Here is a 14044-nt window from a genome sequence, read left to right on the forward strand (position 1 = left end):
GAAATGTTATAGTCACATATGAAAAACCCACACAGAGACGGTTCACTGTCAGATACATTGTGGAAACGGACAGAAAATAGGGTGTTTTGTCAGTTTCCTATTATCGTTGACAATGATTTAGACTTTGATTTGTTGTCAGATATTGACATTTTCATGTAACATACGCCACCCCGTGGCAAAAGTTGATAAATGGAGTAGCTGCAGGTACACGGATTCTTCAACATCCAATTTTCTAAAAGTACACTGGGAGGACAACTCTCTTTTGTAAATTTGGTCACACGGTCATTAATATACAGAAATTCTTTACTCACTGCAGTAAGTACCAGCTGAGTACATAACTGCAGTGCATAACTGCCCCAAATTCAGTCGATCAGGTCTTAATAAAATGGTTGCCTAAAGTCTATGTCAGATTCTTGCCAAAAGTATCGCACGTTTAAAAGAAAGAAAATGTATTAAGTATATATAAATTAATGACAAGCACAAGAAAAGCTAACGTGAAACATAAAAGTGAGTAGATCTGTAAACGTAAAATCTATACCTATACGTCCAATTCTTCTGTTGTTTACTTGTTCACGGTTATAGAAAATTGTCTTCTGAGCGATTAAAACGTTTCGTGTTTTTAATTTAGATAATTTATTTTTTCCTTTTTTTTCCCACTCTAACTCAAAGAGGTTGGAAGAAACCAATGTAGAATGGCGGGGACGACATTGCACTTCGCAAAATAACATTGACCAGAGTAGATTCAGGGTAGACATTTAGGCATTTAGGTATCTTTAACGAATATATCAACAATAAACATAATACATGTTTACTGTTAAATAGATATAAATAAATCAACTCGACAACCTAAAAGCTGACACCCCTTGAATGATATGGTTTGCACTCCAAGGTAGTTATTGGCTAAAAATTACCCGCGAATATTACGTCATATCTACAATTTCGCGCCATATCTAGAATAGTTCGACGTACGTTTGAGGTAAGCTTGAGAAATGTATTCTAAAGTTAGTTAAAGTTGCTTCCACCGTTTATAACTGTTCCAAATGGATGAAATACATACGCATTATGCGTAAACGTGCTGTGCTAGTGTGTATAGAGTGTCTTATCCATGTTTTTCTTGCACAGCCAACATGCTTCTTTGTTTAAAGTATCAGTGGATTGACTACTGGACACGTGTCAATGATCAAATCAGAGCTTATTTTACATTCTACAATTCTGATGTTTCATTGTAGAAGTTTGAACAACAATGTCTTCTCCAACTTCAACTCCCGGTGGACGTAAGCGTGGAAGAAGTGACAATCCATCTACTCGTAAGTTAGCAGTTGTTGGCTAGCCTCACATCCACAAAGGCTTTGCTTTATGATCAGCTAAATTACACGTTTAGCGGTAAATTAAACGCATGTTACGCATTTGGATGTTTTCAATGGAAAATTCCACTGGTGCATCTCTTAATTAGCTTATGAGCTGTCATGAATGTTTTCCTGTAAACATTGTGAGTTTGACATGCTAACGTTAGCTAAAGGCTTTGATGACAACCTGTATGTTCTCTCTCTACAGCTGGTAGTGATGGACCGCTGTCTCCTCCGTCCCAGAGACACCGAGCTCAGGACTCTTCCAACGGGGATCTGCCACCTATGCCCACCTCCCCGGCCACAGACATCCAGAGCCCGGCCGTCCAAGACGCCCTGTTCTCCAGCCCCAGATGCTCAGGTAGCTACCGCTTCGGATCCTTAAAAACAACAATGTGCACTTAACCTCAGGACATATTAGTTCCTATTCACTGTTGTCCAGTCGGAAGTGCAACGTGGCAACTAGCAACATAATTCAATATTCTATCCTGTCAGTTCTACCCAGTGAGGTGGACATGAGCTCTCCGCTTACCTACGGGACCCCCAGCTCCAGGGTGGAAGGGACCCCTCGCAGTGGGGTCCGTGGTACCCCGGCCAGGCAGCGCCCGGACTTGGGCTCCGTCAGGAAGGCTCCTCAGGTGGATCTGCACTCTGAGCCGGTAGGTGAAGCGATAGGCAGAATAACTCGTGGGTTTTTTAAGATTCATTAATCAGTTGCACCCAGACAAGGTGATTTTAAAACGCGCTTCAATTTTGTTATTTCTCGTTTTCAAACCGTGTCTTAAAACACAACACTTGAGAATGATAGTTGGGTCAAAACGCATGTGCGGAGGCCATGATAACTTGTGTCATAATCAATTGACTCTGTGGATGAACACGTTTCCATCCCCCACAGCCATCAGCGGACGGAGCAGTGGCCAGCGAGCAGCCAGCAGGTCAGAGGCTGGTCATCTGGGGGACGGACGTCAACGTGGGGACCTGCAAGGAAAAGTTTCAGGTATGGAGGCCCAGCATGGCCCTCACGTCAGTCATGAATACCACTGTCTCCTTCATCCAGTGTCCATTTGGAACAAACTCACTTGAATATGAAAGAGTTTTTTTCGTCCACAGAGGTTCCTGCAGAGATTCATTGACCTCAATTCAAATGAAGATGAGAATGCTGGCCTGGACCTGAACGAGCCCCTGTACATACAGAAGCTGGAGGAGGCAAGTCCCACCTGGCCCACTGGCTTTCCTACCACATCACTCTCTCACCTGACCTGTCACAACTCAATCCCTTCTCAAGAAAACCCATCTCTTTCCTAGGCGTACACATTCCTAACAATATTGTAGAAGTGGTTCACGATGCCCAGCGGTTGAAATGCTCACAGAACATTGTCTGTCTTGTAGATCAGTGTTGTTGGTGAGCCTGTGCTGAATGTGAATTGTGGACATGTGCAGTCCTTTGATGCAGACCTGTACAGGCAACTCATCTCGTACCCTCAGGTAAGTGGACATGATCAACTAAATACAATTTCTTTGGATACATTTTTTTAAAAATGAAGGATTAAACCAAAATTAATCAGATTTTTCAACAATAACTGTCCTTCACATCTTAACCATAACTCGACACATTAATGACACTCAAATGACTGCTCAGTGAAGTCCTTCTGTCACATGGTGTCAAATGCTTATAGTGTGCCTTCCTTAACCTTTACCCCCCCCCCCCCCCCCCCCACACACAGGAAGTGATCCCGACCTTCGACATGGCCGTGAACGAGCTCTTCTTCGAGCGCTTCCCCGACTCCATCCTGGAGCACCAGATCCAGGTGCGCCCGTATAACGCCCTGAAGACCCGCAACATGAGGAGCCTCAACCCAGAGGGTGAGTTACCAACCCCGACTGGCCCCCTTCCACAACCTTCCCCCGATGTGACGTCACGCTCATAACCATCCTCCCGTCTGGCATCGCACTTCCTGTAACACGCCGACAAACACAATCTGTAAAGGGGAAGGTGGGCGAGGCCTTGAGTCTAAGCCCAAATAAAAAATTACATAAAAAAAATTATATAATTTTAATTCAAAAAATGATGTACAACCCAGACATTGACCAGCTGATCACCATCAGCGGCATGGTGATCCGCACGTCCCAGCTGATCCCAGAGATGCAGGAAGCCTTCTTCCAGTGCCAGGTGTGCGCTTCCAGCTCCCGCGTGGAGGTGGACCGTGGGCGCATCGCCGAGCCTGCCGTGTGCCCCAACTGCAACACCACCCACAGCCTGGCGCTCATCCACAACCGCTCCGCCTTCTCCGACAAACAGATGGTGAGCCATGGAAGGTGTTCAGAAAACGGGCTGCTTGTGCTTGATTGATGGGCTTTTCCTCGCAGTTACTGTGCTGAGGACGTATTTCCGTATGTAGTGTTCTAGGGTATGGCCCGGAAGGGAAACTTCTCGTTTTTTTTTTTTTTAAGATAAAATGAATGCTTTAAGATGCATCATCAAAAAGATGAAACAGACCCCCTGACAAAAAACGGAAGAACTTCCGAAGACGTCCCCAATATCCTGTTTTAAGAAGTCTTCCATATAAAAAGACCTCAGCATTGAATCCCAGTCCTGTCTTCACGATGCCTCTGCTGATCCTCAGATCAAGCTCCAGGAGTCTCCTGAGGACATGCCCGCTGGCCAGACGCCTCACACCACCATCGTCTACGCTCACAACGACCTGGTGGACAAAGTCCAGCCAGGAGACCGCATCAACATCACGGGTGAGTCCCTCCAAATACCTCTTCCCGTTTGCAGGCTCATGTTCTGTTGTTGTTGGGTCAAAGTTGAAGGCCACTTCAGGGCTTGACGATGGCCGTGTGTTAACGCGTGAACCCTCAGGCATCTACAGGGCTGTGCCCATGCGCATGAACCCTCGCCAGAGCAACGTCAAGTCGGTGTACAAGACCCACATCGACGCCATCCACTTCCGCAAGACGGACGAGAAGCGCTTGCATGTCCTGGGAGACGAGAGCGAGCACAAGCTGTTCACGGAGGAACGCGTGCAGACCCTGAAGGAGCTGGCGGCCAAGCCCGACGTGTACGAGCGCCTCTCCTCCGCCCTGGCGCCCAGCATCTACGAACACGAGGACATTAAGAAGGTCCGTGTCCATGTGTACCTTTCTGATTCCGACTTCCTCTTGAGACCATGCCGAGCGGTGGTTCATCATGCTGCAGTTTTGTGACAGTAAAATGGGTATTAATCCCATAGTTCTGACAGTTAACTAGTAAATTGTTTGTCTTGTTAGACTGTTAAATGTAAAGGTGCAATAGGTATGATTTAGTTATTTGAGGGATCCCCCCCCTATAAACATGTTGTGTAAGCTAATGAGGCCCTTTTGAGAGTTGACAGCTCAGTGCCAGAAAAATAATTTCAAACTTTGGATAACTCAAATCAGTTATCTTGTTATTATAGACTGTTCCATGGCACACAAAAAAATCAGCAATAACGTTAACGACGCATGTTGCGTTGGATAAAAGCGTTGGGTAAATAAATACATGTAACGTGGTCTTTCCAGGGCATTCTGCTGCAGCTGTTCGGGGGCACCCGTAAGGACTTCAGCCAGACGGGCAGAGGGAACTTCCGTGCCGAGGTCAACATCCTGCTCTGCGGAGACCCCGGCACCAGCAAGTCCCAGCTGCTGCAGTACGTGTACAACCTGGTGCCCCGCGGCCAGTACACGTCCGGGAAGGGCTCCAGCGCCGTGGGGCTGACGGCCTACGTGATGAAGGACCCAGAGACCCGGCAGCTGGTGCTGCAGACGGGGGCGCTGGTGCTCAGCGACAACGGCATCTGCTGCATCGACGAGTTCGACAAGATGAGTGACAGCACGCGCTCGGTGCTGCACGAGGTCATGGAGCAGCAGACCCTCTCCATCGCTAAGGCAGGCTTCCTTCCCGGTGGGCTGGGTCTGGTTGTAGGAGGGGATGCAGGCTTCCTTCCTGGTGGTCTGGTTGTGGGAGGGATGCAGGTTTCCTTCCTGGTGGGCTGGGTCTGGTTGTGGGAGGGATGCAGGGGGAGAGTGGAGATCCAGAGGTCGCAGGTTCAAATCCCACTATGTGCTGTACTTTTGCTTTGGATGAATTATTTTCTCTACTAGTCTGCTAAATGAAGGAAACATAAAAAGCGTTTTGAGAAGTTGCACTCACACTTTTGTTTGTGTGTGCAGGCTGGAATCATTTGCCAGCTGAACGCCCGTACATCCGTGTTGGCTGCAGCCAACCCAGTGGAATCACAGTGGAACCCCAAGAAGACGACCATTGAGAACATCCAGCTGCCTCACACGCTACTGTCCAGGTACGCAACACCTGTCAGCAGGGCTTGACGTTAGCACCCGATCACCCGCCAAATGCGGGTAGAATTCAGCTGTGGTGGGTAAAGCAGTCACTCTCTAGTCGAGCCTTTTTGGCAGGTGGAATTCTACGTATCTCTCTCTGTATGTATATATATATATAGATAGATAGATATTTTTTTATTGTGTCTTCTCAAAACACATCTAAAACAGGGTTCTCAAGCCTCACACATTGACCGTGAAACACGCATTTCAACCAGTTCCCACTCACATACCACACCTTGTTTTTCTCACGCTGAGAAGGCAATGCCAACCAAGTTGTCCTGCTAACGTCGTATACATTAATGGACGAGGCGCAGGCACACAGTGAAGTTTCCTGCCGCCAGCATGTATCGTTTTCCCCGTGTTAGTCGAGGCCACCGTGCGTTCGTTACTAGGCAACATACCGTATTTTCCAGACTAAGTCACACTTTTAGGTGCGACTTGTAAATCAAAATGTATATATGCAGTGTGTATATATATCTATCCATCCAGCCATCCATCCATCTATCTGGGCCAAAGCTTCTGGTTGCAAAGCAGTTGTAGAGTTTTTGACTGAATCAATAATATTTTTTATAGCAACCAGAAGCTTTGGCTCAGTTTGGCTGGCTTAGGCCTACGTTATCTGAAACTAAGGGAAATGTTAAAGGGTATGGGAAGGACTGAAGACGTAAATCTTAATTTTATTTCAGATTATACTTGTCTTTCTAGTTACATGAAGACTACATTTATTAAAGCAGAGTGCCCTGGATATTTCTGTAATGTTTCATATCCTGTCAAAACATAGGCCTACATTAAATCTCACTCCAAGCTTTTGATAAAACTTGAGGACCCTGTCTAAACTAATAAACTCATTGCAAGGCAAGGATGTGGTGGCACATAACGGTTGTAGGAAAACCCACATGGCAGACACTGAAGGATTTAAAGTCTGTGTCTATTCCAATATGTAATGATGGTATTCAATGACACAAGTCTGTGTTCTAGAAAGAGTGGTCTGGAGTCGCAGAGGTCCGATAATATCAGCTTTAATGCAGCAGTTGGAAATCAACAAGTACAGAGCTCTGGGGCTGTCTACGTTTCCCTACCCGCAACAGAGTTTGGGCTGGTTCACGAAGTCCAACTGGCAATCTGTCCATGCCCCAGCATATATTATACAGTGCAATTAAAACAGGAGATGAAAAGAGGGTTGAGCTTGTTCTCTCGTGCATCAGGGAGTTGTTCTTACCTACGCATCCCACCTGCTCGGGTGCCGTCTCAGCCGGTTTCAAGGTTGCTTCTGGAATGAAGAGATTAAGATGAATACAGCCTGTTCCCCACACCCTGTGTGAGACACAATGTTTAAGCCTGAGCAAACTTCTAAGTTCATAAGACTTAACTTTAATAAGCCCAATATATTATTTTAATAGACACAATATATTTTTTCAAACATGCATTCTTTATAGAGTCGTACAAACATTGTTCCTGTTGCTATATTCACAAGTGCACAGTGCCCGTGATGCATTCGGTGATCAAGATGCCACACATTTGAATAACAAATTATAGATAGTGCTGTGCCTGTGATGCAGCTAGTGATTACAGTTCTAGAATTGTACTGTAGTGTATTATACATTCTTTAACACCAACACATAAGAGGGAGGGAGTCAGGTGGCTGAGCGGTTAGGGAATCGGGCTAGTAATCAGAGGTTGCCAGTTCAAAAACCAAGTGCAAAATGATGTTGCGTCCTTGGGCAAGGCACTTCACCCTACTTGCCTCGGGGGGAATGTCCCTGTATTTACTGTAAGTCGCTCTGGATAAGAGCGTCTGCTAAATGACTAAATGTTAATGTAAAGGAGAGAAACTGGTGATGAAACAAAAATGTAACTGTCAAGTGCTGCTTTTCAGCTAGGTAAACCCAAATATGTTGTGAATATAAATTGTTGGTTTTCCAAAAATGGGTAACTTAAATCTATTTCCTAAATGATCATTAATTGCTGATTAACTCTGGAATTTCCTCCCTGACAGATTTGATCTCATCTTCCTCATGCTGGATCCCCAAGATGAGGCTTATGACCGTCGCCTGGCCCACCACCTGGTGGCGCTCTACTACCAGAGCGAGGAACAAATTGAAGAGGAATTCCTGGACATGGCTGTGCTGAAAGACTACATAGCATACGCACGCACCTACATTAATCCAAGACTGAATGAAGAAGCTGGCCAGGCACTCATTGAGGTATTTTACTATCAACAGTTTTTACCCTTGGTGGGTGTGTCTCAACTCTGGAATTATTGGCACTCCTGGTAAAGATGAGTAAAAAGGTTAAATAAATAAAAATATATATAAAAATCACAAAACAACTTTAAATTGACAAATATTTATTCAGAGGAAAAAAATGGGAGAATAGAGATAATTAACAGAACCACGTATACATTATTGTGTGACAACGGTTAAGTCCTACTGCTCTTGCTCCAGGCCTATGTAGACATGAGGAAGATCGGCAGTGGCCGAGGCATGGTATCTGCCTACCCCAGGCAGCTGGAGTCTCTGATCCGCCTGGCGGAGGCCCACGCCAAGGTGCGCTTCTCTGACAAGGTGGAGACCATCGACGTAGAGGAGGCCAAGCGGCTGCACCGCGAGGCCCTCAAGCAGTCAGCCACAGACCCCAGAACTGGCTTTGTGGACATCTCTATCCTCACAACTGGTATGCTGTGTAGTTCAGTGTATGCTCTAAAGTTGACTGTTTACCTAAGGATTAAATGATAGTTTGTTAGTAGATGACAATATCTATGACCCACACACAGCCCCATTTCATGTGAACCTTTTTGGGCGATCTGTTTTTGACTGACTTTGTTTCTCTGCCTACAGGAATGAGTGCCACGGCCCGGAAGCGCAAAGAAGAGCTTGCACAGGCTCTGAAGAAGTTAATGCAGTCCAAGGGAAAGACGCCTTCCATGAAATACCAGCAACTATTTGATGACCTCCGAGGACAGTCTGAAGCTGTAAGTTACTGCCAAACATTCTCTTTACCCTCATATCTGCCTTCACTTCCAATTAAATTACATTTGTTACACAGCCCTGACAAATTAAACAAAGCTGACATTCCCCTCAACTGATGGGTTTCTTTGATTGTTTTCCAGGCCATAACAAAGGACATGTTTGAGGAGGCACTTCGGGCCTTGGCAGATGAAGATTATCTGACAGTCACTGGGAAGACTGTTCGTCTTCTTGCCTAGAACACAGCCGCCCGCCTCCCATGTACAGTCAATAACACCACATGTCTCTCTCACCCCCTGTAGCAGCGTTCTCTGCTGAGCTGTAAAATATCTTTGATTGCCTGATGTTATGAGACTTGATTATAGAACTAGCAATGTATACTTAGACGCTTTCCAACTGGAGTTATTGTGGTGAACAATAAATGCTTTTGTATGTAATTTGCCCATGATTGAGAGTAATTCAGATGGTCAATGTTATCAGCATGTTTTATTCCAGTGCAAACCTGTTCAGATAAATCTGTATAGTTTTTCACACTTATTTATGAAGGCAGTTTTACTTAAACTTGAACTTAATGTGAGTGGTTCTGAGCCATCGATCACCATCACAATGGCAGCACTGTATACTCTTTGTTAATATATGCTTATGTAACTGGGTTACCTATTCCTTTTTATGGTTCTTTGAGTGAAGACTCTTTGTGCGTTGCACAATTTTCCTGCTGACCCCTATGCGCCCATTGTTATATTGCCTGATCTGGTACAGACCTTAAAGTATTTCAAGTCATCACAACCTGACGAATTTCAAACAAACGTTTAAAATACTTATCTAGTTGCCCACCATATCTCTTTGACACCAATGTTATCAGTATGCAATCTCTGCATACTTAGCTCCGCCCACATACCGAAACTTCCTACGGACTGATGCCGCATCATCCTTTGACTGTACTGTCGTCGACTCGTTTTTGGATTTGGCAGGTGAAGATGGCGGTCCCCTCAGGTTGGTCAACCCTAATTATTCTCGTATGTTATTGTATTGTTGAGATCAGATAATCAAAGACACCAGAGGTCAGAAATGACTTTCCAGCACTTTGGGTAGGATGCTAAAATAACCAGCTAGTCAACTATATGGAAAGCATGATTGCCAAATGTAGCCTATTCAATCAATGAGTGGTCGTAACTAGCTTGTTGTGTTGTGTGATCACATACTGACCGCACCAGCCACTGTAGCTAGCTACAGTAGCTTATCGATGAAGACAATTAAATCGCAGATGTACGCAAAATACTTAATTAAATAATATCCTTCCCTTCATAGGAGTTATGAGCATTGAAGATGAACTGTAAGAGCACAACAAAGCTTGCTAGCTATTTAGGCAACATGGGGGGCCTTTTTAGCGAGGTTAACTGGAGTGCTAATGCGTGGTAGAAATGTTTTGTCATTTTTAGCTAGCATACCTCATAAAACTGAGTCTTAAGCTACAACTAGCTAGCACTAGCTCGACCAATTAACTGGAAACTGCACACTGTTTCATACCTCCACTTGTGGAAATTATACACTGGTACGGGATAATGGCTTCACTACAACGTATACTACTACGTTTTACTAAAATTATTTAACCTGATGCAAATATGGCCAGATTATTGCAATAACCGGGCCTGCCAGACTGTGCAGGTGTGACGCTGCCTTTCTTTGCACTCGAGAAGAGCCATTGAAAAAGAAAAGCCCTTTTCAATGGCTCTGCAGTCGAGGAAGTTGTAGCAGGCAGCACTCACGCAAGTGCAGTCCGTCTCCACCCGCGGAATTTGCTGCAGCAGAGTTGTCATACCACATCAGTTTTTATGCATTTGAAAAATCTGCTGCACTTGTCATGCCCGACCTGTCAGCATGCCATTGCGCAGTGAGGTCCTCCTTGTTCCTTGTCCAATGCTCTCGTATTCCCTAAAGCCATAACAACAAACTACATTTCAAGTGGATATAGTTTAATAGGCCTAATTAGTGCTTACAAGTGAACTCATTTTTTAGACGGGGTCATTAGTTTAACAAATCTAGCAGGATACTTTTCATTTGCATTTGTCATAACTTAGGAGGCTACAGTTCCAATAATGTTTTTGCCATAAAACCCTCCGTCATTTGAAATAAGTGAAAGGCAGTGTTCAATGAATAAAACTGAAAATGTCTCCTTGTCTTTTTGCATCTGAAATATTGTCAAGCTCTGGCCTTTATAGCTACGGATTTGTGTTTGCTTCGATATTTTCTAGGAATTAAAGTTCCACGCAATTTTCGTTTGTTGGAGGAATTGGAAGAGGGCCAGAAGGGTGGAGATGGCACAGTCAGCTGGGGGCTTGAAGACGATGAAGACAGGACACTCACACGGTGGACAGGCATGATTCTGGGACCACCACGTGTAAGCAAAGCAGCCCCAAAGGCACTAGATATTAGTGATGTGTCGTTCGTGAACGATTCGTTCATTTTGAACGAATCCTTATAAGGACTCGGGAGTAACGAGTCCTCTCAACGAGTGATTCGTTCATTTCCCGACTCGGTCTTTCTACGAGTCTTTGGATCATTTTTCACGTGACCTGCATAGGCTCTGTAGCTAGAGGAAACGAACGATTCGTTCCTTTCCCGACTCGGTCTTTCTACGAGTCTTTGGATCATTTTTCACGTGACCTGTACAGGCTGTAGCAAGAGGAAACGAACGATTCGTTCCTTTCCCGACTCGGTCTTTCTACGAGTCTTTGGATCATTTTTCACGTGACCTGCATAGGCTCTGTAGCTAGAGGAAACGAATGATTAGTTCCTTCCCCGACTCGGTCTTTCTACGAGTCTTTGGATCCTTTTTTCACGTGACCCGCATTGTATTTTTTAGTAGAGGAAACAGTTTCCTTATTCCCTTTCGCGTGGCCGCTGTTTTAGTAAGACGTGAATGAATGATATTCGCTCAAGTCATCATACTGACTGGTTTTGTTATTTTCACTTTACATTTACACTTACAGTTTAGTGCAGTGTAATTGTTTGACGTGATAATTAAATGCTAGTGTGATAATACATGACCAAATCATACAAACTCATGATACATTATTTTAATGCAGGAATTTATTTTGAAATAGTATTTGCTGGTGCACATGTCATGCACTAACCTACAGTGGACGTATAGGGGCTATACGTCCTTTGCAGTGGACGTATAGCCCCCAACCCCCCCCCCCCCCCCCCCCCCCCCCTGAAATGAACAAATGACTCGAAAAAAGATTCGTTCATTTTACTGAACGAGATTCAAAGAACCGAATCAGTAAAAAGAACCGAACTTCCCATCACTACTAGATATAGCCACACACACACACAACCTTATCGAACCGGCACTATGTCTTTACCATCTTGTCCAAAGCCCTACGTTTATGGTAGGAGGTGGGAGGTAAGGGAGCAAGTGCGAACGGGTTTGGAAACTGCAGTAAATCATTTAATATAAAAAAGAGATTAGGTTAATCCTGTTTTATTATTATTATAATCCCCATTATGTTTTGTGTTTCCCTTTCTATTCCAGACTAATTATGAGAACAGGATATACAGTCTGAATATGGAATGTGGACCTAAATACCCAGAGGCACCTCCCACATTTAGATTTGTGACCAAAATTTGCATGAATGGGATAAATAATTCAAATGGGACGGTAAGTCAATTCATGTTTGAACTTTATAACTTGACCGATTTACATTATTCTGCATAATGGCAAGCGTGTCAATGAAGTAGTCAATTAAGAGCTCATCAAGGTTAGTTACTGAGTGTTTTCCCTCTCGTTTCTCCTCTCCCTTTCTCTCTCTCAGGTGGATGCACGTAGCATACCAATTCTGGCAAAATGGCAAAATTCGTTTAGCATTAAATTTGTTCTTCACGAGTTACGGCGTCTAATGATGTCCAAAGAGAATATGAAGCTTCCACAGCCACCCGAAGGACAAACCTACAGCAATTAATTGTACTAGAATGTTTTGACCCTCTGTCTTGAACCCTTGTAAAAGTGGTGTTCATCATGACAGATGCTCACTTCATACGTTGACAGTTATGTCTGAAGACAAGGCTGGACTTGATTATTCACTTGGAAATGTCCCCACAGCAAGGCAATGACTAATATTGAATTAAGTGTAATTGCACAAAGTCGTCAATTTATCAAAGTTACTTTGACAGTAAACTTTAGAATGGTAATTGCTGGCTTTTAAAGAGAAGCATGACACCAGCTGAAGGCTGTTTTGGAGTCTGGAAAATGTAATGAACAATGGCTTGACATGTCAATGAGTCTATAAATAAGCAGGTATCAGATACTTATAGAAATGTGTCTGTTCTTTAAAACGAGTGTGTATTGTTTTAGCTTTTTTTATATCAGTGTTTAACACAGTACCAATATGTTTCATGCTGCTCATTACCTTACAATTTGAAGCCTGTTGTGAATGACGGGCCCTTTTTGTTTTACAAAGCCTTTTTATACCTGTATTCACATGATTCCAAAACACCCTTGTTCGTTATGTTTGATTATTTAGATTTTTGTTCAAGAAAGTCACAGGCTCACTTGATTTTAATCAAGTGGTTACAAGTTGTTCCTCTCATCAGGTTACTTTGACAGTAACATTTATGTTTGAAAGGGTAAGGTTTGGCCTGACAGAAGGCTATACACAAGTTTTGATTTAATTTAGAATGCTCAATTTAGGAAGGATATGGGAATATGCTGCATATATAAATATTAAGTGGCTTTAGTGGAACAGTAGTGTCACAAGATGTTTTATTTTGTTTTTTTATCTGAGTTTGACACTGTACCAATGTTTTTCCCTGCTGTTTGACATGTAACAGGTTTTGAAGCCTGTTCTCAATAAAGATATTACATTTGATGAAGTTAAAAAGAACCTGGATCCAAATGTGGATTTCTGAAATAAAATTCAGTCTGAGAATTAAGTTACATACAGAAATGATAGATTTTTCTGTTCTGCAGTGACAGTAATGATGCTCTGGTCTGCAGTGACAGTAATGATGCTCTGGTGTGCAGTGACAGTAATGATGCTCTGGTCTGCAGTGACAGTAATGATGCTCTGGTGTGCAGTGACAGTAATGATGCTCTGGTCTGCAGTGACAGTAATGATGCTCTGGTCTGCAGTGACAGTAATGATGCTCTGGTCTGCAGTGACAGTAATGATGCTCTGGTCTGCAGTATACTTTAGCCTTTTACTGTTGTTACTGTTTCCTTTTTCTTGTATTCACAATTCTGTTGTTTCACTATGAAGTTAAACAAACTACACTTATTGCCAGTATATAGCCTATTGTGCACATTCTATGTTTTTCATGCTTAAATGGGTCCAAAGATTAATTTCTGAATCTAAAGCAATTGCTTTGTGGATG

General features: G+C 43.6%; 2 protein-coding genes across 2 annotated transcripts; both read left to right on the forward strand.

Moving 5' to 3' along the window:
- Positions 1-927: 927 nt before the first annotated feature.
- On the forward strand, positions 928-9108 carry mcm4 (minichromosome maintenance complex component 4). The gene is made up of 17 exons (XM_047028067.1): positions 928-976; positions 1230-1307; positions 1555-1707; positions 1842-2005; positions 2242-2343; positions 2457-2552; positions 2736-2831; positions 3071-3209; positions 3428-3648; positions 3971-4091; positions 4210-4469; positions 4887-5252; positions 5538-5665; positions 7702-7909; positions 8150-8378; positions 8543-8676; positions 8815-9108. Exons 2-17 carry the CDS (start codon positions 1244-1246, stop codon positions 8908-8910), a joined length of 2577 nt encoding a protein of 858 aa, XP_046884023.1. The 5' UTR covers positions 928-976; positions 1230-1243; the 3' UTR covers positions 8911-9108.
- A 449-nt stretch (positions 9109-9557) lies between these two features.
- ube2v2 (ubiquitin-conjugating enzyme E2 variant 2) lies at positions 9558-13603 on the forward strand. Its single transcript, XM_047028068.1, has 4 exons — positions 9558-9664; positions 10924-11069; positions 12207-12332; positions 12487-13603. Exons 1-4 carry the CDS (start codon positions 9589-9591, stop codon positions 12631-12633), a joined length of 495 nt encoding a protein of 164 aa, XP_046884024.1. The 5' UTR covers positions 9558-9588; the 3' UTR covers positions 12634-13603.
- The last annotated feature ends 441 nt before the right edge of the window (positions 13604-14044 follow it).

This window comes from Hypomesus transpacificus, chromosome 10 (assembly GCF_021917145.1).
Source record: "Hypomesus transpacificus isolate Combined female chromosome 10, fHypTra1, whole genome shotgun sequence".
Taxonomy (NCBI): Eukaryota; Metazoa; Chordata; class Actinopteri; order Osmeriformes; family Osmeridae; genus Hypomesus; species Hypomesus transpacificus.